Raw genomic sequence first — 27,603 nt, forward strand, 5'->3', positions numbered from 1 at the left:
GACCTGAGGTCTGCATGGCCGAGGGTGCGTGGGTAGAGGCTCGAGGCAAAAAGCCTCCGTGGCTCAAAGGGTGCTGAGTCTGGAATTGTGCCCTGGTGGGAAGCTTGTCCAGGCCTCCCTTCTAGGCCTAGAATGCGCATTTGCTGGAAGCCTGCACAGGGTCAAGCGTTCCAGGCCTGGAATGTGCATTTGTTGAAAGCCTGCGCAGGCCCACGTCTGTTGGTTCTAGAATCTTCTGGACAAACACCTGCTTTAGTCTCAGTCCTACTTAGTCCAGCCCCTTGTAGGCCTAGGCTGAGTTAACTTAGTCCTGAGCCGTGTAAGCCCCAAAGCCTTTTGAGGCTGGAACCTTGTCAGGCCTTGACCAGCCCCAAAGCCTGCTAGGCCGAACCCACTGTGCCCACCCACACGGCTTGCTCTTTCTCTGACAGACCAAGTCACAATGGCAGGGACTGAGATCTCTGTCCCTCCGGAGCAGTTCACCAAAAGCAAAGAACCAGGGTTGATAACAGAAAAAGCCCTGGAGGAGGAAGAAGAAGGGGTGTGCAGAGCGAGGGAACACCCAAGCTCTGAAGAGTTAGAGGCCGAGAGCACCCACGGGGCCCTCCAGACCAAGATCCCAGGGGACGAGCTGGAGCTCCTGCTGGCCATCCCGGAGGAGGGCGAGAAGCACATCCTGACCCTGCAGATGGTGCACTTGACCTCCGAAGATGCAGAGCTGCAGAACCTGGCACCACAGCACCAGGAAGAGGTGCAGGGGATGGTGCAGCAGGCTGGTAGTGGGCTGCAGTCACTGGTGTGGCTTGGGGAGGGGTCCCAGCAGAGCCCGCACCAGTGTGTCACCATTAGCATCCAGGAGGAGGTGTACCTGCTGCAGGAGGTGGAGGTGATGCAGTTTCATGTTCTGGAGGAGAATGTGACCGGGGCCAGTGAAGACAGTAAGTGTGCAGTGAGCCTGGCAGAAAGCTCTGGATCTAGAAAGGTACAACTAGTTTTAATAAAATGCGGGGCAGGGGAGGAAGCCAGAAAACTGTTTTTTAGAGTTACCCTTCATGCAGTATTATGTATGGACAAGCAGTTTAAAATTTGCAATTTAAAATTAAATACAGTAAAAATATTTCCCAGGAAAATCTGGGGGGACCTCATGTTGTTTTTGAAGAGTTTAAAAAGTTACGCTAATTAGAATACGATGAGACGCATCGAGTCTTTAAATTGTGTTCTGTTTCACCACCGAGACCCTCGATGCTTAGTAATTAGAGTTGAAACATTTTGGTTGCAATGGACAATCTTCTGTGCTTCTTTAATTTGTGTTTTTCTCTACGGATTCTATGGTTTCATCAAAGCAAAAAGTTGAATCAGGCTGTAATTACTAGTATTGTACTTGTTTGAATACCTGTTTTTGTGTATTAGCTTGAGAAAGGTCAGGAAGAGGAACGGCTGCTGGCTGAAGGTGGATCCAGTGAAGAAACAGAAGGGCAGTTTCTTCTTCTGGAAGTGAGACCAGGAGATGAAGAAAGAGTTGAAATTGTTCTGACAATTTCACCCTTAAATATTGAGAAACCTGCGCTGGGTCAAGCACACGTTGAAGAAGCCAACGCTACAGAAAGTCAAAAAAAGACAAAGGGTAGGCCAGTTCCTTTGTAAGAGACTCTTCAAACAACAGGGCTGCTGATTCTCTTCAGGGGAAGGGGATGGTAGTTGAAGTTTGAAGTGGCTGCCTTAGTCGCTTTCAGAATGTCAGGAAATGGGAGAAGTTTTGAGCTAACGTTCTGTATTGTGAGTCAAATCCAAAAGAGTTTTGCATCTTGTGCGCAGATGTTTCGAAAGCATAGCACAGAGGCTCCCGAAAAGGGCCGTGCACATAAACAGAAATTTGGGCCCCATCTGCTCCCTAGTTTGCATCCCCGGGGCGTTAGGGGGTCTGACGGAGACCAGAGCAAGTGCTTCAGGCCCTGGAGAAGGAAGGAGTGATGCCCAGAGGGCAGCAGAGGCTCCCTTTAAGGGGAGGGGATGTTTAGGTGAGGCCAGGAAAGAAGACGACTGACCCTCGAAAAGTATTTGTTCAGCTTTTTTTAAAGTATTAGTTTTTCTCCCTTATTTAAATCAAGAGAGTCCACCCTTGAAGTCTCAACTTTTAGCTCATTTATAAAAAGTCATATCTGGCCACCCTCGGCTGTTTCCTCCTTCTAGCAACAGCTAGTCGGGGTTAGAAAGAGACTCAGTTTAGAAAGCCACACTGCCACCACTGTCCCTTCTTCTTACGTGGGGTTAACGTTATTCATTTAGGCTGATTGCCTCTGGCTTCAGTAGCTGGTTGCATTCGTAACCTTTGCTATATATTAGTTTCTCATATATTTAAATCAAGAGATTGTACCCCCAAATTCCCAGCTCCTAGCTCATTTTCAGGTTTTTTAATATATTCACAATTCTGTGCAAGCGTCACCACTGTCTAATTCCAGAATATTTTTATCACCCTAAAAAGAAAAGTGTACCCATCAAACAGTCACTTCTGGGCATTTCATTTCAATGGAATCATACCCAGGTAGCACATGGCCTTCTGTGTCTGGATCCCTTCACATACCATAACGTTTTCAAGGCTCATCCACGTCGCCGTAGCATGTGTCGGTACTTCATCCCTTCACCCCTGAGTAACATTCCATTGTATGGATACACACCATGTTCTGTTTATCCAGTGATCTGTTGATCCAGATTTAGGCTGTTTTTACCTTTTAGCTATTGTCCATGGTGCTGCTATGAATATTCAAGGACAAGTTTTTGTTTGCACACCTGTTTTCAGTTCTTTTGGGTGTGTACCGAGGAGTGGAATTGCTGGACACTCTATGTTTCACTATTTGAGGAGCTGCAGAGCTGCACCAGTTTACATTCCCACCAGCAATGTAGGAGGGTTCCACTTTCTCCACATTCTCATTCTTCTCCAATTTAAAAAAATTACAGCCATCCTAGTGAGTGTGAAGGGGTGTCCCATTATGGTTTTCATTTGCATTTCCCTAATGACTAATGATGTTGAGTATCTTTTCATGTGTTATTGGCTATTGGTGTGTCTTCTTCGAAAATGTCTATTCAAATCCTTTGCCCATTTTTAAATTGGTACCTGTATTAGCTTCCCAGGGCTGCCATAACAAAATGCCACAAACCGGGTGGCTTAAAACAACATAAACAGGGCTTCCCTGGTGGCGCAGTGGTTGAGAGTCTGCCTGCTAATGCAGGGGACACGGGTTCGAGCCCTGGTCTGGGAAGATCCCACATGCCGCGGAGCAACTAGGCCCGTGAGCCACAACTACTGAGCCTGCGCGTCTGAAGCCTGTGCTCCGCAACAAGAGAGGCCGCGATAGTGAGAGGCCTGCGCACCGCGATGAAGAGCGGCCCCTGCTTGCCACAACTAGAGAAAGCCCTCGCACAGAAACGAAGACCCAATACAGCAAAAATAAAATAATTAATAAACTCCTACCCCCAACATCTTAAAAAAAAAACAAAAAAAAAACCATGAACATATTCTGTCACAGCTCTGGAAGCTGGAAGTCTGAAATCAGTGTTGATACAGCCATGCTCTGTTGGAAGGCTCTAAAAGAGAATGTGTTCCATGCCTTTCTCTTAGCTTCTGCTGATGCAGCAACCACAGCATCCTTGGCTTGTAGGTGCATCCCTCCAAGTCTCTGCCTCTGTTGTCACATAAAGTTCTCCGTGTGTCTCTTTCTGTGTCTCTGTTCTCTTCTTATAAGGATACCAGTCGTATTGGATTAGGACCCGTCCTAGTCCAGTATGATCATCTGAAATTGTCTTCAGAGACCCTATGTGCAAGTAAGGTCACATTCATAGATGTTTGCCATTAGGACTGCAACGGATCTTTTTGGGGAACACAACTCAACCCCAAAACCTTCTATTCCAAGTTTGTTGAGTGTTTCATCATGAAAGGGTGTTGGAATTTGTGAAGTGCTTTTTCTGTACCTATTGAGATGATCACGTAGGGCTTTTTTTCCCTTTCTTTTGTCAGTTTGGTGTATTACATTGATTGATTTCCATCTGTTCAACCTCTCTTCCATTACTGTGATAAATTCCACATAGTCAAGGTGTACAATCTTTTAAATATGCTACTGGATTTGGTTTGCTAGTATGTTGAAGATTTTTGCATCGGTATTCATAAGGGATATTGGTCTATAGTTTTGTTTTGGTGTCTTTTTTTTTCAGTATCAGAGTAATACTGGCCTCATAAAAAGAGTTGGGAAGTGTTTCCTACTTTTCTCTCTTTTTTTTTTAAGAGTTTTAGATGTTAGAGTTTAGAGTTTAGATGTTTTTTAAGAGTTTTAGATTGCTGTTAATTCTTTAAGTCTGGTGGTATTCTCCAATGATGCCATCTGGCCCTGGGGGTTTCTTTGTTGAACTTTTTTGATTAATGACTCAATCTCTTTATTGATTGTAGGGCTATTTGGATTTTCTATTTCTTCTTGAGTCAGTTTTGGTAGTTTGTGTGTTTCTAGGAATTTTCCATTTTGTATAGGTTTTCTAGTTTATTGGCACACATCTGTGTATTCTCTTATAGTCTTTTTTATTTCTGTACGGTTGGTAGTACACTTTGCTTCTTGATTTTAGTTATTTGACTTATCTTTTTTTTTTTTTTAGTTACAAGTCTAGAGAAAGTGTCAATGTTGATCTTTTAAAAGAACCAACTTTCAGTTTCATTGGTCCTCTCTGCTGTTTTCTTATTTTCTATCTCATTTATCTTCACTCTAATCCTTATTATTTCTTCCTTCTGCTAGCTTTGAGTTTAGACTTCTCTTATTTTTCTGGTTCCTTAAGATGTAAAGTTAGGTTATTGATCTGAAATATTTTTTCTTTTTTAATGTAAGTGTTTACAATTAAAAGTTTCCTTCTGAGCACTTTAGCCATATCCTGTAAGCTTGGTGTGCCATGTTTTCACTTTTATTCATCTCAAAGTATTTTACAGTGTCTTTGTGATTTCTTCTTTGACCCATTGGTCCTTTAGGAGTATGTTGTTTAACTTCTATATATTTGTGAATATTCCAAATTTCCTTCTTTTATTGATTTCTGACTTCATTCCATAATGGTCAGAGAGCAAATTATTTCTGTCTTTTAAAATTAATTGACACTTGTTTTCTGATTTACCATATGGTCTTTCCTGAAGAAGGTGCCTTATGTACCTGAGAAGAATGTATGTTCTCCTGTTGTTGAGTGGAGTGTTCTATAGCTGTTTCTTCTGTCCAGTTCGTTTATAATGTTGTTTAAGTCTTCTGTTTCCTTGGTGATATTCTGTCTAGTTCTCTTCATTGTTGAAAGTGGGGCATTGAAGTCTCCAACTGTTATTGAACCATCTCTTCCTACTTTCAGTTCTTTCAGTTTTTGCTTCAAGTATTTTGGGGATCTGTTATTAGGTTCACGTATGTTTGTAATTGTTATATCTTCATGATGGTTTGACCCTTTTATCATTGCGTATGTTCTTATTTGTCTCTTGTAACAATTTTTGTCAAAGTCTGTCTTGTCCATTAGTATAGCCACCCAGCTTTCTTTTGCTTACCATTTGCATGGAGCACCTTTTGTTCAGTTACCACATTAGGTGAGAAAAGGATGTGTGTAGTTACTTTGTATTTAAGTGGAACTTGAACACCTAAAGAAAGGTTTTTACAAATACATAAATGTGGTCTCTCCCTCCTACAGAAGGAAAACGAACCTTCCACTGTGACATCTGCACGTTCACCTCTTCTAGAATTTCAAGTTTGAATCGTCATCTGAAAACTCACACCAATGAAAAGCCTTATACGTGTCACCTTTGCCTGAAAGCTTTCCGTACTGTTACTGTCCTTCGGAATCATATCAACACCCATACAGGTAAACAGCTGAGAGGGACGTTTACCTTGAATGATGTGTGTTGAGGCTTAGGTAAGAATGCAAATCCATCTGTTCGTATATTAAAATAATGCAGTTTTTTAGACTTTAATTTTGTCTTTTTTCTTCAATTTTAATTAAACACGTTGGATGTTCCCAAGGTTTTCCTCATATCTTTCCGGGGCCTTTGTGGTTTGAAGAGCCTCTTAATTTTTAAAGCATTTTGAGACTGGGTGTCATTAATAAGTTATGATTCCCTAGGAAAAGTATGGCTAAATCTTGCTGGAAAGAATAAACGATGTGATCTTACAGGAACCAGGCCCTACAAGTGTGGTGACTGTGACATGGCATTTGTCACCAGTGGAGAACGTGCCCGACACAGACGTTATAAACACACTCACGAGAAGCCCTTTAAATGTTCCATGTGCAAGTACGCTAGCGTAGAGGTAAGTTCACTCTTCACGTTTCGTAGTGCTGTATTAAGAAGCTGCTGTAACAGTCACGTAAGTCAAACTACCAGTAGAATCTCTTGTAACATCTCTGCAGGAAACAATACTCATTTTGTTTCCTAAATTTAATTTTTTAAATGTGGTTTCTTTGATTACTGACTAGGGAAAGCAGTATGCAGAGCTGTACAAATTACAAATAACATGTGGTCCTTGAGAAATAATTCTCATATTTGTTAAAAAGTTCTACCCTGCATTCTTTGTAGGACTTGTTCCAGAAAATCAAAGTGTATTTGCTCTGACAGAACAGAGACCCAAACTGAATGTTCGCTGAGAGTTTTGAGCTTTCCTCAGTGGCACTTCATTTGATACAAAGCAATGTGCTTAAAGATTTAAACATGGCGGGGCTTCCCTGGTGGCGCAATGGTTGAGAGTCTGCCTGCCGATGCAGGGGACACGGGTTCGTGCCCCAGTCCGGGAAGATCCCACATGCCACGGAGCGGCTGGGTCCGTGAGCCATGGCCACTGGGCCTGCACGTCCGGGAGCCTGTGCTCCGCAGCGGGAGAGGCCACAACAGGGAGAAGCCTGCGCACAGCAAAAAAAAAAAAAAGGTTTAAACGTGGCCATTTCCACTCTTAATGACAGAGGCCAACTTGTTAAATCTTCAGTTATAAGTCATGTTCATTTCAACTAGATCAGTTTCTTTATACCTTCCAACAGATTTAGCACACCCTCAGTGAAACAACAGAACGGTATATTTACTTTTTTTTTTTTTTTTGCGGTACGCGGGCCTCTCACTGTTGTGGCCTCTCCCGTTGCGGAGCACAGGCTCCGGACGCGCAGGCTCAGCGGCCATGGCTCACGGGCCCAGCTGCTCCGCGGCATGTGGGATCCTCCCAGAGCGGGGCACGAACCCGTGTGCCCTGCATCGGCAGGCGGACTCCCAACCACTGCGCCCCCAGGGAAGCCCTGTATTTACTTTTGAGTGTCACTTTTGTACAATTAATCTTTAAGAACTCCACTATCTAGCAGAGCGCATGCTGGGTCCTGATTTTGAGCCCCATTGGGAAAGGACGATACGCTTGAATTGAACTGAGTTAAAGGGGATGGCTAAAGTTTAAATACAGTAGTGATGAAACTGCGTTTCATCAACTAGGAAATTTCACAGACAGGGCAGAATTTGATTCCAAAAAAAAAATTTTTTTTTTTTTTGCTATAACTATTTTCAAAAATTATTTGTCATCTGAGTTAAAGGTTGAAACTGTACGCTGAAAACACAAAATGAGGGTTTCAAAGAACAAAGCCATCTGAGAATCCTACGCCTAGAATTGACGTGTGGTTGGTGTCCTGCCAGTTCTCAGCACAAATTTCCCACGTTCGCTGAGACCCTTCTCCAGGGTCGACCTCAACATATGGACCCTCTGTTTCTGCCCTCACCCTGTGTTTTGCATCTTCCAAGTCCTAGCATGCTGGTCTGCTCTAAGGGGGAGTAGCCAAAGCCCCCCACCCTGACGCCACCCCTTTACACATATGCCAGCAGGAATGTGTGAAGCTGGGATGCAGAGTACCCCAACTTCTGAACTCCCCTCCCTCCCCCTCCTACCTTTCAAAGCCGTCCAGAGAAGGTTTACACACAGCCTTCTTTGATCATGCACACCACTCCGCTTTTCAAACCTCTCATGCTACAGTTTTTAAAATTCCTTTTGTTTTGCTTTCTGATACACTCAAAGCTATCTTTTTTTCTTCTAAAAATCTAAGCTAAATTTTTTGGTTTGGTCTTGTTTTCCATTCCGAGTCTTCCTTTGTTCTTGAATGTTCTTTAGGCTTCTGGGAAGCTGCACATTAGGGAACCAGGCCAAGTGGAGCCTTCCTGAGATCACAGACAGGCTGCCGAGGGCTTTCCCATGTCTGTAGCCCAAGCATGGTTCATTACCTCTGTTTCTGCTAAAGGTAGAAAAGAGCCTGAAAGAAGTGAATACAGAATAAGAACAGTCCTAGAAGGTCACTACAATAGGCCCAAAACATGATAAAATGGGCATGTTTGCCTTTTAACTAATTGCCTAGGATACGTAATTAATCAAATTAGAATGTATTTTCTTCTACTTAAAAGTTCTTACAAACTGCTACCGTGTAGAACCTATTCTTATTTTTTATATATAAATGTATTTATTTGTTTATTTTTGGCTTCGTTGGGTCTTCATTGCTGTGCTGGACTTTCTCTAGTTACCGCGAGCGGGGACTACTCTTCGTTCCGGTGCGCGGGCTTCTCATTGCGGTGGCTTCCCTTGTTGTGGAGCACGGGCTCTAGGCGTGTAGGCTTCAGTAGTTGCAGCACACGGGCTCAGTAGTTGTGGCACGCGGGCTCAGTAGCTGTGGCTCGTGGGCTCTAGAGCACAGGCTCAGTAGTTGTGGCGCACGGGCTTAGTCGCTCCGCACCATGTGGGATCTTCCCGGACCAGGGCTCAAACCCATGTCCCCTGCATTGGCAGGCGGATTCTTAACCCCTGCGCCACGAGGGAAGTCCCCGCGTAGAATCTATTCTTAATGGCAAGGAAGGTGTTCCTCCGTCCCTGGGCCATTTAGGGTCCACAGAACTTGGAACTGTGAAGTGCGTCCGACAGATGTCGGTCCATTCGAGAGCTCATGTTTTCAAGTTTCTCTGTTATGCAAGCAAACAATTTTCTGGCCTCTGCACTTCCGCAGCATGATCTAAACTTTGCAGCTATTGAGAGGCCGTTGCCTTAGAAATGAAAATAAGATTGTGGATGCCAGGGAGCAGCTAGATTTCCATTTTCCTTTGTAAAGTGAAGCTGAGGTGAGAGTCTCTTGAACGTCCCGTTCATTATCGCCCGAGGGTCTTACGCACACACATCAAATGCAGAGCGTCATCCGCCGCAAAAAGGAAGCGGCAGTGGCTTTAGCAGGTTTTCTCCGGGATGGGAGGTAGGCTCTGCTGTTAAGATCGGACTCGTTTAGATATCTTTTACAACGCTGGTTTATCAAAGACGCCACAAGTTTGGAGTTTCTGCTGCAATAAATATCTTTCATTTGTTTATCAGGCAAGTAAGTTGAAGCGCCACATCCGTTCGCACACGGGCGAGCGCCCCTTTCAGTGCCATCTCTGCAGCTACGCCGGCAAAGACGCCTGCAAGGTGAAACGGCACATGAGGACGCATTCCGGTAAAAGTTTCTCACGCTTAAGGCCAAATAAGTAAAGCGTAGTTTCCTTCTTACAAGTGACCTTGGCAAAGTTATCTTCGGTGCAGAATTAGAGGTCGCACGTCAAAGCGAAGTTTTGACACAGGGATGTTGCCTCTGCATTTATTTAGCGTTAAGGGAGCGTAATTCAACACATAAACACAGCACATAGATACCCCGTGGTGACCCCACTGTGAAGAGTAAACACCGTCAACTAGTTGCTCCCATAGGTTTTCCAGGTTTTTCAAAGTCGGCGCCTTAATTCATCCTTCGACGTTAAGGCAAAACAAAAAACAAAGTGTACTGATTTCGTAAAGCACCGTCTTTATATTTTGTTGTATAAGGACTGTGATTATGTGTGCTTCTGGGTTCTTTACACCAAGGGTAGGAACCAGATGTGGGTCTTGAACTGTGAGTACCGCCAGATGTTAGGAGAGTCGCCCATCTGGGCTGCTGTCCACACAGCTGGACATCACGTTGTCCGGGCTTGATTTAGGGACCTGACCCTAGTTGGGGGTTAAACATATGAGAAAGGAGTTGCAAAGGGAGTCTTGGGGGGGAAAGAAAGGCTTTCAGCCCCAGGTGTCCTTTGGGGAGCACCAGGGGTTTCGGGGTGAAGCCCCTCGGCGGAGGGTCATTGCTGTCATCCGTGTCCCAGGTGAGAGGCCCTACGAATGCCACATCTGCCACGCACGCTTCACCCAGAGCGGGACCATGAAGATACACGTCCTGCAGAAGCATGGCGAGAACGTACCCAAGTACCAGTGCCCGCATTGTGACACCGTCACTGCAAGGAAGAGCGACCTGCGTGAGTGTCTGGCTTAGAGAACTTCCTTTAGCTGCCCCGTGGGCCGGCTCTTCGGGAAGCCTGTGGAGCCCTGGGCCTGATTCCAGGGAGGCAGCGGGATTCAGGTGCTGCTCCTGGGTGTGTGTTTGTTTTTTTTCCGGACGTGCTGTGATGCCATCTTGTGGCTAGATCTCATAAGTGCAGTTTCAGAGTCTGGCCCAGGCCCGGTCCAGGTACACAGATGAGCTCTCACGGGCATTTGAGCTCCTAAAGGGCTTCCCGGGTATTATTTTATTCCATAGTGGGCCTGTTTTTACAAATGACGAAGCGGATAAGGGACAAAAAGCGAACTGCCCCAGAGTCTCGTGACCAGGTGCCAGGAGGTGGCCTGATTTCAGGTTCTGACTCTCTATTAAATGATCTCTCCCGTGACACTCAGCAAATTTTTCTTAAACCCTTGCTGTGACCCTAAACAATTCTGGGAACCGAGGGTGGAAGCACGACATGGTTCTTTCCATAAGGAACTTGCTTCAGTAAAAGAGCCCGCTTCATGTGACGTGAAATCCGTCCTGTGACAAGGTGAACCCTCCTAACAGTACGAGGCACCTTGAGCAGTTCCAAGTGCCAGACTGGGAGCTGGGATTGTATCTCGCCTGCAGAGGAAACCGGCCCTACTTAGCCGGGGGCGGTGGTGGAGGTGACGGTGAGTGAACCAGCCCCTCTCCTTTGTTTCAGGGTTCCTGGTCTCTCATTTTCTTCTTTCTAAAACACATAACACTGTGACACTCAGAATATGTCGGCAGAAATAGAGTCCCTGGTTTGCCCAGAGAAATTCTGGAGATGAGAGGCACAAACATTTGCAAACATTTCTGAAAGGGTAAAGGTGTTTCATGAAGTCTTAACTTTGCGTCCAGATCCTTTGTCAGTTGCAAAACACAGCCCAGTGAGACCCTGTAGGGCACAAGAGTCTGGAGCCAGTTGCCAAGAAAGGACATTTTCGAAACCACGGCAAAGAAATACAGGTCATGTCCCATCCAAGTCGGTGGCGCACTCCCTATGCCTCCATATACCCGTAAGATGCTTTGTACACAAGCTAAGTCTTCCTTCCTGTCACTATATGAGACACCAAGCTCTTTAAATGACCGAGTCGGCACGTATGAGGTGCAGAGACGTCTTACACAAAGGACCACAAAGCCACCACGCTTTGGACTTAGTTGAGCCGAAATTATCCTAGCGCGCGCCTCTCGAGTACGACGTAGGAAAAAACAGAGCACTGGCCTCTAACAGAACGTCGGGGCTTCTATTTTAAGCCAGAATACAGAAGTTATATCTTCGTTATGTAAAACCATCTTAACATTATCCTCAAAGTCCACCCACACCGTAGGGTTCTCCAAGTGCTTTGTTAAATGAACACGCCAGGTCCGACATGCCCTAGCTTAGGTAGCGCTTGACTCTATGTGAACGAATATTAAGATGAGATGGCAGCGTGCCGTGCATTTAGAGCAGCAGTGTTTTAGCTGAGACTGGTTTTACCTCCCAGGAGACACTTGGCAGTGTCTGGAGGCACTTTGGTTGTCACAAGCAGGGAGGAAGGGATGCTACTGGCACTAGAGGGTAGAGACCAGGGTTGCTGCAGAGAACAGGACACCCACCCAGGAAGGCATGAGCCAGCCTCAAGCGTTAATACAGGCAGACCTCGTTTTATTGCACTTTGCTTTCTCGTGCTTCTCAGGTACCGCGTATTTTACAGATTGAAGGTTTGTGGCAACCCTGCGTTGAGCAAGTGTGTGGGCACCATCTTTCCGACAGCATTTGCTCACTTCTGGTCTCCATGTCACATTTCGGTAAATCTCGCAATATTTCAAACCCTCCACCAGGAAAAAGATTATCACTTGCTGAAGGCTCAGATGACGATTAGCCTTTTTTAGCAGTATTTTTAAAGTATGTACATTGTTTTTTAGACATAGTGCTAGTGCACACTTCATAGACTACGGTATAGCATAAACATAAATTTTATACGCAGTGGGAAACAAGGAAATCCGTGTGATTCACTTTATTGTGATGGTCTGGAACGGAACCTGCAATATCTCCGAGGTCTGCTTGTAGTAGCAAGGGTGAGAAACCCTATTTGGAGCGCAGGGGGAAATCGGCCTCACAGAAAGTAACCCTATTCTCCCACGTGATGTTCGGTTACTCTTTTAGGTGTCCATTTGCTCAAGCTGCATACGTACGAAGCTGCAGAGATGAAGTGCCGCTACTGTTCTGCTGTCTTCCACGAGCGCTATGCTCTCATTCAGCACCAGAAAACTCACAAAAACGAGAAGAGGTTCAAGTGTGAACACTGCAGCTACGCCTGCAAGCAGGTACTGTGTTTCAGGCACTTGGGGGAGGAGCCGAGAGTTGAAAGCAAGCGTTCTTAAAGTGTGGCTCACAGACCCCTAGAGGTCCTTGAAACCAATCAGGATCATAAGATCAAGATCACTGTTATTAACTAGTTGTAATGCCAACACATTATTCGCCCTTTTCACTAGGTGACATTGGCACTGATGGTGCAAGAACAGTGGAGCTGCTTTAACGTGAGTCAGTGCGGCCACACCAAGCAGGACCACTGTGTTCTTGTTCTTCGTGCCCTGGCAGCAAAAAGGAAGGGCAGTTTACTTAAGAATGTCCTTGACAAAGCCGTGAAACTTATTCACTTTATTCCATCTTGATTGACCCTGAATGCTCTTTTTAATAGTCTGCGTGATGAACTATGAAGTTGGCATAAAGCACCTCCGCTGTCCTCCAAAGCACGGTGGTCATCTGGAGGAGGCATCTGTGGGACTTTTGAGTTGCCAGCTCAACTAGCCACCTTTTCGTGAATCACTATTTTTTCTTGAAAGAACAGATGACAAACTCCACTTATTCCATTATTGGGTATTTGGTAGACGTTCTCTTGAAAGCAAATGAAGTGATCCTGCCACGTCAAGGAAAATGGGTTGCCAAGAAAGCAGTTCCCACTTGGAAAACTTACATCCATCAGCGTGAACCTGGCAGCTTTCTAATACTTAAGACTTTTCAAATGAGACTGAAGTGATTTTAAGAAAGCATTTTTAATAGTATGTACTCAACACCTAGAAGCTCTTTATAACTCAGAGCTTCTGATGTTTTCCAAATGACCCACCTGTTATTTACAAAATCATGTAATAACCCACCTGTTATTTACAAAATCACGCATGGGTTAAAGATCCATTCAAAGTATAAAAAGATCAACACATTTTAACATAACAAAGTACAAAAAGTTCACTGGTGTGGTTTCAGGCCCCACATTTTAACTAACTTTTAAGAAATCACCACTTGTTGCATGTTGGTGTAATAGAGAAGAATACCCACAATTATTTGAGAAAAACTATAAAAATTCTGCTCCCTTTCCCAGCTACGTATCTGGGAGAGCAGATGTTCTTCATCTATTTCGGCCACAATAACACAACCCTGCAGACCGAAGGCAGAAGCTATTTCCTTTGAATAAGGTTGCCAGACTTAGAAATAAAAATAGATAATGACCAGTTAAATTTGCATTTCAGGTAAACAACAAGTACTTTTGTATACAGGTATGTCCCAAATAGCGCCATCTTATATATGAGGCGAGACATTAGTGTTTTTGTTTTTTAAAAAAATAGATAATAGGGCTTCCCTGGTGGCGCAGTGGTTGAGAGTCCACCTGCCGATGCAGGGGACACGGGTTCGTGCCCCGGTCCGGGAGGATCCCACGTGCCGCGGAGCGGCTGGGCCCGTGAGCCATGGCTGCTGAGCCTGCGCGTCCGGAGCCTGTGCTCCGCAACGGGAGAGGCCACAGCGGTGAGAGGCCCGCGTACCGCAAAAAATAAATAAAAATTAAAAAATAGATAACAGACATTTACAGAGGTATGTTAACATAGCTGATTTGTTGTTATTTTTCAATGAATTGATAAATATTTTTTATATTTTTAATTTCTCAATTGATTTCGAATATAGTCAATATTAATAGATGTCATCCCCATAAACAAAAGCTCCTTGGACTTGGCCATGATTTTTTATGAGTATAATGGGTCCTAAGACCAAAAGCTGAAGAACCGAACAGCGGTTTTGAAGCACTGTGTGCTAGTGTGAATATCTTGCCACTGGTCACCAAAGGTGGAGGTCAGTTCTTACTGTGTTTCAAAGTGTGGGCTAGAAATAGCATATGCTTTGAATAAAGGAGAGTGAGTTTTTCTCGTAGATTTTGAGGTTTAGACTGTTTGGATGCCTCAGGCTCAAATTTGTGTAAATCAGCTAAGAGAGCTTCCTGGAAGATGGATGAGACTTGGGAGGTGGTCCCAGGGAGGATAGAGCCCCAGGTGTTTAGGGAGCAGAGAGCAGACAGGGGTACCTGGAGGCCAGGGATGAGGCCAGAGCACTGCTGGGTGCACTGAGCCGCTTTGGTCCTGGAGAGCAGCCTTCCCAGGTTGGACCACGACTCCCAGCAGGAGACCAGGTGATGCTTACCTGGGAGAGAGGGATGAGCTGAAAGGTGCGTGGCGGGGAGGTGTATGTTCATGAGAGAAAGATTGCAAGGAAGGCCATCAGTTAGGGCATTAACAGTAATGCAGAAGTGGTCGTATATTCCATCTGAATAATCATGCTATTTTAAGTAAAACAAATAAAATGTGTACTTTTGCTTGGCTCTCTCTATATTCTTGTCCTGATGCCCCAAATGATTTACTCATATAAATCTTAGTTAAAATTTTTGGCGATTTCTTTGCCAAGAACAATTATTTTCACCCAAATGCTTTTTTTTTTTTAAAAAGGAATTTATTAAATTTATTTATTTATTTATGGCTGCATTGGGTCTTCATTGCTGCACATGGGCTTTCTCTGGTTGCAGTGAGCGGGGGCTACTCTTTGTTGCAGTGTGTGGGCTTCTCATTGCGGTGGCTTCTCTTGTTGCGGAGCACGGGCTCTAGGCATGCGGGCTTCAGTAGTTGTGGCACATGGGCTCAGTAGTTGTGGCTCCCGGGCTCTAGAGCACAGGCTCAGTAGCTGTAGCTCACAGGCTTAGTTGCTCCGCGGCATGTGGGATCCTCCCGGACCAGGGCTCGAACCCGTGTCCCCTGCGTTGGCAGGTGGATTCTTAAGCACCGCGCCACTGGGGAAGTCCCCCACTATGCTTTTAAATCGATATGAAGATTTGTAACACTATCAGGAAGTAGCCGGGAAAATGTTTAGATGCTTAATGTCCTTCAGACCCCAAAAGTCTGCTGAGTTGAAACTCTAAGAATAGATTTTCAAGTTTGCAGGTTCCATCTGCCCTTTGTAAACTCAGATCATGGCAAATAATTATAGAAATAGGGCTGCAAATACATAAGCCCTTTTGGAGGGGAAATTGATGACGGTTTCACTCCCCAAGGTATGTTCTACTCCATCCCTCCTGGGACTGTAGGACCAGCTGGGATTAATCCTGAGAACTTGGTAACCTGATGGCAGGGACTGTGTAAGCTTGTTTCCTAGAGGCCAGACCGCGCTACTTCCACGGCAGTGCTGTGTCAAGAATGCGTTTGCTTTGTTTTTTCTTAAAAATGTACACATCTTTGGGGAGGAAAAAAAAAAAAGGTATACAATAAATAACATCTGATGCTAAAAAATTCCTGTCAGTAGCTCAGCCATTTGTTTTCCTTCCCTTCTAGGAACGTCATATGACAGTTCACATACGTACCCACACTGGAGAGAAGCCGTTTGCCTGCCTCTCCTGCAATAGACGTTTCCCACAGAAGCAACTTCTAAACGTGCACTTCAAGAAATACCATGATACAACTTTCGTCCCGACTGTTTACAAATGCCCCAGGTGTGGCAAAGGCTTTACCCGCTTGGTAAGCTCCCTCAAGTCCCAATAAATCCTCCTTGAAAAGATCCCTGTGTCCCCAGGCACGGTGTCACACTTGGGCAGTTTTATCCTGATTATAGAAACTTGCCAGGATTTCAGGTAGCATCTGTCATGCCTTAAGAAAGTGGTTATGTCATGCCTTAAGAAAGTTTTTTGGAGTCACAAAACTCTTGAAAATCTTATAAACATGGTTTCCCTTCCGTGAAAAAAGACACTCCTGCAGACAGAATCTTGCGAATGGCTTTAGGGAGTTCTCAGGCTCCCAGACAATCTACAAAGAACCCCTGCTTTTAGGGTAACATTTTAAAAATTGTCCCTGTGGATTAGATTTAGGCTACTTCACCGAGAGAATGCAGTTTTTAATATGTTTTGTAGATATTCTTAGAATAGGGCTCTCGGTGCTGTGCTCAGAAATACATTTACTCTTCAGTTTTATTTTTTTAGGCGTCGTATTAGTTATCTATTGCATAACGAATTACCTCGAGACATAGTGGCTTAAGACAACCAACATTTGTTCTCTCTCATTTTCTGTGGGTTGGGAAGTTGGGAGTGGCTCAGCTGGGTGGTTCTGCCTCTGGGTCTCTCGTGAGTTGCCGTCAGGATGTTGTCAGGGGCTGCAGTCATTTGATGGCGTGACTGGAGCTGGAGGTACCGCTTCTAAGATGGCGTGCTCAACATGGCTGTTGGCAGGAGGCTTCAGTTCCTCGCTACGTGGACCTCTCCATAGGGCTGCTCAAGTGTCCTCGTGACCAGAGCGAGAGAGAGCAAGGAGGAAGCCACAGTGTCCCCTAATCTTAGAAGTGACACGACCCTACTTTTCTGTTCATTAGAAATGCAGCATATAATTCAGCCCATATTCAAGGGGTGAGGGGTAAAGTCCCTTTTGAAAGAAAGAGCGCCAAAGAACTTGTGGACATTCTAAAGCCACCACAGATGATTAGCTAGATCCCTAGATGATGTGTGTACTTTATAAAAGTTTAAAATTATCTGAACTTGACTGTTTCTATGGAAGAAACTATCTTTTCTCTTAGAGGAAGATGGTAGGGTAGTTGTGTTTTTTTGGGTAGTGTGTGGGACAGTTCTGGAGTGTTAATGCTATTAGTTGAAAATTTCAAACAGAAGCGGTGGCAGTGCTCCAAAAACAGTGTCATTCATACTGAGTTAAAATTGTAAAGAAGCTGCCCTTTGGTGTGAGAATCAAGAAAGCAGAGTAAAGAGTAAGTCAGCCTCACAGGATCCTTCAGAACATGAAGTCAGAAGTTTTGAAACTTCTCCTTCCATTCAAGAAAGCACATTGGGACTTGCATCTAGAATATAGAAAGAATGTTTACAACACTATAATAAAAAGTTAAATACCCTATTAAAAACAGGCAAAGGATCTAAGTAGACATTTCTCCGAAGAAAATATACAGATGGCCGATAGGCACGTGAAAACATTCGTCACTAAGGAAATGCAAATCAAAATCACAGTGAGATACCCCTAGGACGAGCCATTAGAATGGCTGTGATCAAAGAAGGCAGATAATAAAAGATGTGGGAAAACTGAACCTGTTATACATTGCTGGTGGGATTTTTAAACGGTGAAGTCACCTTGTAAAACAGTCCGGCAGTTCCTCAAAAAGTTAAACATAGAGCTACCATGTGACCCGGCAATTCCACTCCTAGGCATGTATCCCAAAGAGTTGAAACATATGGCCACACAAAAACTTGTACACAAATGTTCACAGCAGCATTATTCATAATAGCCCAAAAGTGGAAACTACCCAAATGTCCATCAACTAACGAACAGATAAAACGTGGCCCGCCCATACACTGGAATATTATTCAACCACAAAAAGGAGTGAAACACTGATACATGCTATATAACGTGGGTGAACCTCGAAAAAAGCCAGACACAGAAGACTACATATTATATGATCCATCTTGATGAAATGTCCAGAACAGGCAAGTTCATAGCGACAGAAAGTAGATTAGTGGCTGCCTGGAGCTGGAAGGAGGGGGAATGCAGAGTGTTTACGGTATAGGATTTCTTTTTGAAATGTTCTAAAATTGATTGTGGTGGATAGTTGCACAATTCTGTGAATGAACTAAAAACCTTGAATTATACATTTTAAACAGGTGGATTTTACGGCATGGGAATTATATCTCAATAAAGCTGTTTATAAGAAATAAAAGAAAGGGATTTCCCATTTCTGGTTCCATGTGTAAGGAACTAGGAAGTCACTACTTCATCCTAACAAGTAAAAAACTGAATAGAGTGAAAAGTCAACAACTCTTTAGGATCCGTAAAAGAGGCGAGGCCACAGGGCAAACCGCTGCCCGCAAGCTTGGAGACACAGACAGGTGAATGCAGGGAATCCCCTCTTACCTGAGCAGAGACTTAGAAGCAGGAACTGCTGTGGAAGCCAGTGCCAGTGTAGGAAAACCAGAGCTGTCACTGATGAATTGCTGGAGGCTCGGCGTGGACAACTGAGTGTTGAAAGGTGCAGGGGGATCCAGTCATAGGGGGATCCCCACAATATTGTGAGCTTTACCACCAGGAGTTTAACAAGGTTCCCACAGCGAATATCTAAAAAACAAAAACAAAAAAATCTCCTTCTGCTTCCTGCAGGGGGAGTGGAAAAGGAACCATTCTTCTTACCGAGGCCTGTTCTAGGAGTAGACTAGTTAACCAGTGCCTAATCTGCTGGGGTTTTATCAGAGCCTAACTGACCTGGGGAAGGGAAATACCCAAGTCCACCCCATTCTAGACATTCTGTCCCACCCAAGAGGGGAGAAAAAAGAAACTGAGAAACCACAGCCCAGAGGCACAGGCTCACGGAAAGGCTGAGCCCTCAACACAGGCTGGAGAACGCACCCCACACCACCACATTACTAAAAGCTTATTTACAGCAGCTCCTTTTATGCAAAAAAAAAAGAAAAATTCCAAGGCGTGCCAAACAGCAAAAAACACAATTTGAAGAGACGAGCAAGCATCAGGAATGGCAGGGATGTTGGAGTTATCAGACCAGGAACTTAAAACTACGATTCATATGCTAAGGGCGCTAACAGAAAAAGTAGGCAGGGCTTCCCTGGTGGCACAGTGGTTGAGAGTCCGCCTGCCGATGCAGGGGACACGGGTTCGTGCCCCGGTCCGGGAAGATCCCACATGCCGCGGAGCGGCTGGGCCCGTGAGCCATGGCCGCTGAGCCTGCGCATCCGGAGCCTGTGCTCCGCAACGGCAGAGGCCACAGCAGTGAGAGGCCCGCGTACCGCAAAAAAAAAAAAAAAAAAAAAAACACTTAAAACTCAACAATAAGAAAACAACCCAATTAAAAAATGAGCCAAGGACTTTGACACCTCACCAAAGAAGATATACTGATGGCAAATAAGCATATGAAAAGTTGTTCCCCATCATACGTCATCAGGGAAATGCAAATTAAAACAATGAGATACCACGACACACCTATTGGAATGGCCAAAATCCGGAATACAGACACCACCAAACGCCAGTGAGGAGGTGGGACAACAGAAATTCTTCTTCATTGCTGGTTGCAGCGTAAAATGGGGCGGCCAGTTTGGAAGACAGTTTGGAACTTTCTTACGAAACTAAACATACCCATACCCCACAATTCCACAGTCGTGCTCTTTGGTATTTACCCAAAAGAGCTGAAAGCTTATGTCCACACAAAAACCTACCCACAGGTGTTATAGCAGCTTTACTCATAATTGCCCAAACTTGGAAACAACCAAGACTCCCTTGAGTAGGTGGATGGATAAACGAACTGTGGTGCATCCAGACGGTGGAATATTATTGAGCGCAATTTGAATATTTAAAATCCCTCTTTTATAACATCATTAGGACTAAAGGAGAAATCAAGAATAGAATTAAGATTATATTTACAACTTATGAATAGCACGTGTCCAAACTAATGGGATGCAGCCCAAAACTACAGCTATTCGAGCCCTTTGCGTTTCCATTTGAATTTTAGGATTAGCTCGTCAATATTTGTAAAGTTGTAGCTTTAAATGAGTTTATAATACAAAATGTAAAAGAGGAAATAAACATTTAAATTAATATTTTAGAAAGAGCAAACATAAAAAAAGTCCACATCAAAAAAATCTTAAAAAAAAAAGACATGGAGGAACTTTAAATGTGTGTTAAGTGAAAGAAGCCAGTCGGGAAAGGCTCCACACTGTATGATTTCAACTCTGTGGCGCTCTGGAAAAGGCAAAACTGTGGAGACAGCAAGAGGACCGGCGGTCGCTTGGGGTTGGGGTTTGGGGGAAGAAAGAATAGGCAGACAGCAGAGGATTTGTAGGGAAGAAAATCTACCTCCCTCTCAATTTTGCTGTGAACCTAAAACTGCTCTTTAAAAATTGTGTTTAAACATAGACAAATAAATGAAAGTATATCTGGATACTCAAATTCAAGTTAATTTTTAAAAAGTATAGGATTCAAAACTTCCATTCTTTAGCCCACAGTGGTCCCAGGGTATCTCTAGACCAGAATGTCACAGGGCCACCCCTCTCCTCCCCAGTAAGGACCCCCTGCTCTGGATTCAGAACACTGGGCACCTCGTCTCTTGAGAAACATTTCCCTGACGCAGAGGTTTGTGTTATTACTTTGCCCCCTGGGCCGTCAATGTCCATAGGTTTACTTAAACTCTTACCCCACTTACTTTGTAAAGGCTGGATGTGTTTTTGTTTGTTTTGTTTGCTCGTCCAAACTTGTGTCAGGAGTTCTTAACCATGAACTTTGTGAAGTCGTAGGGAGACTGTGTGTGGAGATACACGTGCCTGTTGCTGGGGAAGGAGCCTTGCTTTTTATCATATTCACAAAGGAATCCTTGACTCCAGAAGGCTTGGTTTTATATACTTCGTCATCCTATAAACCAAGGATTGGCACGCTTTTTTCCGTAAAGGGCCAGAGTAAATATTTTCATCTTCACAGACCAGTTTCTGCCCCAACTACTCAAGTCTGCCGTTGTAGCTCAAAAGCAGTTTGCCAACCCGTATGGATAAGCATAAAATGGAAGAAATTTAAATACCACCCCCCCCCCTTATATATGGATCCTTCCGCTTCCCCCGACGCACCAGGACAGCCCCGACCACCACACTGAAGTCTCAGTGGAAACTAGGGGTCACATTTTATATAATCACCATATTTAATGACATGCCGCCAGTATCTTACTTTCGCATATGGACTTAGTGTAAGTGTTCTCACTTATTTTAAACCATCCTGCGTGTTCATAGACAAAAATATATCGTTACTAGGTTCGATAGGAAAGCTCTGAGCTGCCTTTTTCATTCCAAATGTTGTACAGTCTTAATACCTCCATGCATAGGGGGTCTGGAGGGAAGCTGGTAGGGCAGTAAAATGCCCATGGTATATTACTGATTTTTATAAAATCGAGGGTATATTGAATTTTTCAAGCCTCACTTCAGTAGAAGCAGTCTAGGAAAATGAATTTTGTCTTCTCACTGACGTCCATGACTTTAAAAATATTTAAAAATAAGCTGGGTTTCGGCTAGACCGAAACACAACGGAAAAGGGTCACCTTTAAAAAAACCATCTTTTTTGTACAAGATTACCCGAGGCGCGCGTTCCTCCCCGCTTCCCGTCTCTTTAGCCGTGGGTTTTCCACGCCACTCCCAGTGATGCTGGCTTTCCCTGTGCTCTCCTTTCTCCGGCAGAATAACATGCAGAGACACTTGAAAAAGTGTGGCTCCAGGCAAGAGAAGCCAACCACCTCGGAAAAAGGAAGACGAACAAAAATGAGGAAGCCGACCAACCCGAAAGAGACAGCCAAGGAAGACGGTACCTCGTGTTAAATGAATCAGGTTTTATTCTGACGGTGGTTTTCTGGTTGTACGTTTCCCTGGGTGCTGAGCGTTGCTGTGCAGGGGACGCATCCAGAAACCCTAAGTGTCCGACCCCAGCAGGCGCCTGTTCCCAGCAGCCATTGCTGCTGCTGCCGCCCCGACGGGCGGGTTGGTGAAGTGGGAGGATGCGCAGAGGAAGTGAGCCTGGGGACCCCGGTGGGTCCACACCCCCCGTCACGTGGGGTCCTGGCGGGACGTGAGAGCCAGGCGATGACGCTGCACGTGCCCCCGCTGTCCCTGGTCGTGCTGGTGGACCGTCCCTGTGCCTGGTGGAGCTATGGGCCTGTGTCCATCTCCTGGGGCTGCCGCAGCAAATGACCACATGCTGGGTGGCTTAGAACGGGAATTGATTTGCTCGTAGGTCTGGAGGCAGAGGCCCTAACTCAAGGCCATCAGCAGGGCTACGCTCCATCTGCACGCTCTGGGCGGGGTGGGGGCGGGCACCCTCCCTTGCCTCTTCCGGCCTCCGGTGGCCCAGGCGCCCCGGGCCTGTGGCTGCATCACCCCGTCTCTGCCTCTGTCCGCCCGTGGGCGCATCCCCTGTATCTACGTCTCACCTTTTCTGTCTCATACAGACACGTGTCGTTGGCTTTAGGGCCTGCCTGGAAGATCCAGGATGATCTCATCCCGAGGGCCTTCATTACATGTTCAAAGACCCCTCTTCCAAATAAAGTCCCAGTCTCAGTTTGGGGGTTAGGGTGTGGACGTGTCTTTTGCGGGGCTGCCATTCAACCCACTCCAGGCGTCAGTCTTTTCCCTCCAGCCTCAGGGAGCAGATGTGAGTCCCCAGGTTAACACAGGGGTTATCCGTGTGCTGTCGGCCCTGTGGAAGGTTCTGCTCCACGCGGGGGAGGCCCTAGCTCCTGTGCAGCTGTTCTGTTCCTTTCGTATGAGAATCTTAGACTTAGAGTGTGACTGGAAACCAAGGCAACCTTCAGCAAAAACAAATGGGAAATGTTTGCATGGCATCCTCATCCTTTAAATTCCCTAGATTTTGATTCCAGCCCCAATCCTGGACTTGTGAATGTTCCCACGGAGAGCTGGAAGCCTCTTCCTTCCTCCAAGGGTTGTCAGATAAAGTGGAGGACACGCCCAGTTAGATTTGAATTTCAGATAAACAATGAATAACTTTGTTGTCTGAGTATATCCCACACACTCTCTGGGATAAACTTATGCTAAGCAATGATTCAGTGTTTATCGGAAACTCACGTTTAACAGGGCGTCCTACAGTCCGTCCCTTTCCCCTCTGTGCAGCGTCCCTCATTTCAGTAACTGTCCACATGCCAAACTCCCTGGTTCTTCTTCCACGTCTCACCCACCTGGCAAAGCTCAAACTCTGGAGGCATCGCGGGAGCCAGGTCCTGGAGGGCGGGTTACCTGGCAGGACCTAGGGGTCCTCAGTCGGTGCCCAGCTGCCCAGCTCAGTTACAACCATCCAGAATCGCACCCACGGCCCATCTCTGGAGCACCTGTTTTATCTCCTGCAGGAGTTACCATGTCCCACCGAGAGCTCACACGTGGTCCCTTTTATCCTGAGTGCAGCCCCACACCCCAGGCCTTCGTGCCGTCCGCCAGTGGAGAACTGGATGGCAGAGGCCACAGCCCACCCCGGGCTCCCGTGGACACCCCGTGGCACCTCTCCCACCTGCTCACCCCTCCACGTTTCTCTTCTCCCTCCCCAGAGGCCAGCTCGTCCGGTTCAGCCAGATCCTTCTCGACAGCCTCAAATATACTTGTGTCTTGAGAAAAAATAAATACACCGGCAGGACTCCCAGCTCCACTCTGCTCCCTCTTGTTCCCACGGACTCCCCTCTCCCCTGCCCCCTCGGCCCCTCCATTGCTCAAGCCTGTGGGCTTCCAGCCTGGGCACCGGCCTCCGCAGTTGCAGGGCAGCACCTCACCCTCATTAATCCTGAGCTGACCTCTCCCCAACGTGCTTTCTGGACGTTGACATTGAAAGAACAGAAAAAAATTTTTTTAATGATGAAGAGTAGGTCCCCACGTGCGCCTTCTCCCCCATTTACTTACACTAGTCTTTGAAACAGGACCGTTCTGTCGACGAGCTCTGGGAAGGACCCTGGAGACACGGCTGGCATTGACTGTTCGTGAGCCAGAAGGGCAGAAAGGGCAAAACTCTTGCGGTTTTAAAAATCGGGGATGAAAAGACTGGATATATTAAAACGTTTTGCGTATCGAAGAGGGTCAGCTGCGTATTCAAAGCAAAGTGTGAATTGAGACAAGTAACCTGACTTGTATTAGCCAGAAACAGGACTTGATTTGCACTTCAGGGTTTTTTTTGAACCTACATCCTCCAGGTCATCGTTTCATTTCTACTTTTGCTGTGTCAGTGGGTCAGCGTGTCCCCCGCCAGGTCCTCGGTAGATTTCTGCAAGTTACTGTCAGACGGCACCTATTCCGCGACTCTTGTGTTCATCTTCGTACACAAGGCCTGAGTCTTATTCCTCTCCTCCCTCCCCCCTCCCGAATGCTTCAAGGAACCGTAAGCAGAACTATGTTGCAACAAGTTTGAAGTCACATGCGATAACAGCCTTCTTCTGCGCGGGGCCCTCTGTCTCTCATTCCCGGTGCCTCGTCAGTGACTTTCCACGGGTCTCCTCGGGGAGGAATTTGGAAAATGGGTAGGGGGTTGGATGTGGATGTGAGCCTCTGTTTTGAGACTCCCAAAGTTGGGCTGACTGTTTAGAAGCTGCTGGAAGGAGGGCAGGGATGGTCACGGATCTGAGTGTGGCTCATGGTGTGTACCTAGCAGGACGCTTGGCCCAGAGGTGACTCGGGGTATGTTGATTAGCTGATGGGACAGGTGTCCCGAGAGCAGCTGGCCTTTTTCATGTCATCAGTGTCATTCCGTGAGCACCAGGACAAGACTTGTGTAAGCCGTCCGGCCAGTAACTCACAGGATCTGCATTCACCTCAAGCCGCGGTTCTCAGCAGGGGGTGGTTTTGCCCCCCCGGGGCACAGGTGCCTGTGTCTGGTGGCATTTCTGGCTGCCACAGCTGGGGGAGGGTGCTTCTGGCACCCCGCGGGTCAAGGCCAGGGAGGCTGCTAACCGCCTAACGGTGCGCAGGACAGGTTCCCACAGCAGGGAACCCTCCGGCCCTAAATGTCTGCAGAGCTGAGGTGGAGAAGCCCTGCCTTAAAGCTGGGGTTGAGAAGCCCTGCCTTAAACAGTTGAGATCAGGGTATTTGTACTGTCCTATAAATGGAAGTATTGTTTTCTAAAATGCCGTGCTAAAAATTCAGCCATTGTTTCCAAAATACAATCACAGCGTTTATCAATTCTGATTTCTTGGCTGCTTTATTTTAAGTTTGCCAACGCTGTGCCTTTTCCCCAAGAAGCCGCTGCTGAGGAGGCCTCCCTGGTGAGCGGAGAGCAGTACCCGGGGGGGCTGGTTCCCATCGACTTCGGAGAAGCCATGGCTGGAGGCGAGGACCCGGATGAAGACATGACCTGTGAGATGATCCTGGCCATGATGGAGAACTGATGGGGAGTCCAGGTTCGGTGTGACAACGTGTCGTTCTTAACGCGCGTTACGAGGGTTTAGCACTGTCTTTGAAACAATTAAATTCATGACAACGGATGGTCACAGTTTTTCCAGAGCTTGTGGTAGTGCCTAGAATTGTTTGCCTGTTTTCAGTTGGGTATTTCAGAAACACTGCAGGTATTTGATAAAGGGCCCCAATCCTGAATTGGAGGATGAAACCTCAGACCTATGAATTCATTCACTTGATGCTGGCAGGGTGACCCCCAATGAATGAGCAGTGATTTTTGGATAATAGTCATTTCCATGATGACGTAGACTACTTAGTGCTTCACCAGACAGGCAAAGCTGGGGAACAACAGGTTGGATTGTACACACCCGTGATATTTCTGATATTACGCGTTTTAAACATAAAAGACTAATTTTATGTCCTTTTTTATACAAATGAGTTATCCATAAAATTTAAAGCTACCATAATACTTTTAATTAGTTCTAAATTCAATGCAAAGGATCCTAATGGTATTTTTAAAAACTGAGTAGAAAAAGAGAAACCTCACATTAGACCGGAAAGTGATGAGCAATTGTTTTTACTGGGACAGATCGGCAGGGCTCGCTTTGAGATTTTGTTTCTTTCTTAATTTTCTGTGGCAGGGATGAAGTCCCCCTATTACATTCCGTTATAGCTTATTAGTATATCAGTTTGTCACCCTTCTGTTTTGCTAAAACGCCTTTGTTTATATTTTTTAAATAATTGGCCGAGTGAGAAGAAACAGAAAAATCTGATAATGAAAATGTGTACTTGCAGAGAATTGGTACTTTATTAGAGCACCTATAATGAGTATTTTTTTGCCACACCAAAGAGGTTTTCCCACATTCGAGCAGCACATGAAATGCCTCTTTAGTACTTAAAATTAACTAGTATCTATCTTTATACTGAGTCGTATTTTTCTTCTTTTTTTAGCTCAGCAGCTGCTTTTGCTGGGAACTCCCCTCCACCCCATATTTTAAAATCATTGATAGGTCCTAAGTTCAAATTCCTTTTTTTTTTTCAGCTTTATTGCGATATAATTGACAAATAAAACTGTAAAGTGTACCTTGTGATGATTTGATATACAATTTGATGTATGTATGCATTGTGAAAGAATTTCTCCCATCTAGTTGACTAAATTCAAATTCTTAAAATGCTGATCTGGTGTGAAAATACCCCAAGTTCAGAAGCCCCATGTCAGGTGAACATCTGGAAGCAATTTCCCAGCAGGAAAGGCAGTATATTCATTTTATGACAGTGAATTAATTGAAATCACATAATAAGACTAACCCCATGGTCTGTTGTATGCTATAATTGGGCCTATTTGAACTTTTGCAGTAGTTTCTTATTCTTTGACTGTTGTTTAAAGAGGTTTTTGCAAAACTCAATAAAATAAAATGACTTAAAATTGCCTTTCTTTGTTATATGTGAATGATGGTTCTAAAAACACGTCTTCTTTTGCCTGGTGGGGATGTGGAGAAACTGGAACCCTTGTGCATTGTTGGTAGACATGTAAAATGGTGCAGATTCTATGGAAACACTATGGAAACACGTGATTCAGCAGTATGGGGATAGACCCAAAAGAATTGAAAGCAGGGTCTTGAAGAGATATTTGTACACCCGTGTTCATAGAGGCAGTATTCACAATAACCAAAAGGTGGAAGTAACTCAGATGTCCATAGATAGATAAATGGATAAACAAAATGTGGTCTGTCCATACAATGGAATATCATTAAAAAGGAAGGAAATTTTGACACCTGCTACAGCATGGATGAACCTTGAGGATATTCTGCTAAGTGAAATAAGCCAGCCCCAAAAGGACAAATATTGTATGATTCCACTTATGTGAGCTCCCTAGAGGAGTCAAGTTCATAGAGACAGAAAAGAGAATGGTGGCTGCCAGGGGCCGAGGGGTGGGGGAGGGGGAATTATTGTCTAATGAGGACAGAGTTTCAGTTGGGAAGACGAAAAGGATTCCAGAGATTGGTTGCAAAGTGAATGTACTTAACACTACTGAACTGTACGCTGAAAATGGTTAAG

The 27,603-nt window shown here is 45.3% G+C and overlaps 1 protein-coding gene across 4 annotated transcripts; it reads left to right on the top strand.

Moving 5' to 3' along the window:
• Positions 1-442: 442 nt before the first annotated feature.
• On the top strand, positions 443-26,941 carry CTCFL (CCCTC-binding factor like). Of its 4 annotated transcripts, XM_027086908.1 has the most exons (11): positions 443-763; positions 857-982; positions 1,411-1,624; positions 5,692-5,862; positions 6,172-6,305; positions 9,366-9,486; positions 10,163-10,312; positions 12,494-12,654; positions 15,973-16,155; positions 21,846-21,969; positions 25,390-26,941. In XM_027086908.1, exons 1-11 carry the CDS (start codon positions 443-445, stop codon positions 25,536-25,538), a joined length of 1,854 nt encoding a protein of 617 aa, XP_026942709.1. In that variant the 3' UTR covers positions 25,539-26,941. The 4 variants fall into 4 exon arrangements, with proteins under 4 accessions (XP_026942709.1, XP_026942708.1, XP_026942710.1 ...); XM_027086907.1 differs by having other exon boundaries at positions 443-982; positions 1,426-1,624; XM_027086909.1 differs by lacking the exons at positions 21,846-21,969; positions 25,390-26,941 and adding an exon at positions 16,693-18,286 and having other exon boundaries at positions 443-982; positions 15,973-16,153.
• The last annotated feature ends 662 nt before the right edge of the window (positions 26,942-27,603 follow it).

The sequence above is a fragment of the Aethalodelphis obliquidens genome, unplaced genomic scaffold (assembly GCF_003676395.1).
Source record: "Aethalodelphis obliquidens isolate GAN/ISIS:26980383/991018 unplaced genomic scaffold, ASM367639v1 scaffold57, whole genome shotgun sequence".
NCBI lineage: Eukaryota > Metazoa > Chordata > Mammalia > Artiodactyla > Delphinidae > Aethalodelphis > Aethalodelphis obliquidens.

What these genes read in the sequence shown, in the direction of transcription:
- CTCFL (XM_027086907.1), top strand. Translation starts at nt 443, where the DNA reads ATGGCAGGGACTGAGATCTCTGTCCCTCCGGAGCAGTTCACCAAAAGC. An exon ending in GCACATGAGGACGCATTCCG is followed by an intron (nt 9,487 to 10,162) that starts GTAAAAGTTTCT and finishes TCCGTGTCCCAG; the next exon opens with GTGAGAGGCCCTACGAATGC. An exon ending in TGCAAGGAAGAGCGACCTGC is followed by an intron (nt 10,313 to 12,493) that starts GTGAGTGTCTGG and finishes TTACTCTTTTAG; the next exon opens with GTGTCCATTTGCTCAAGCTG.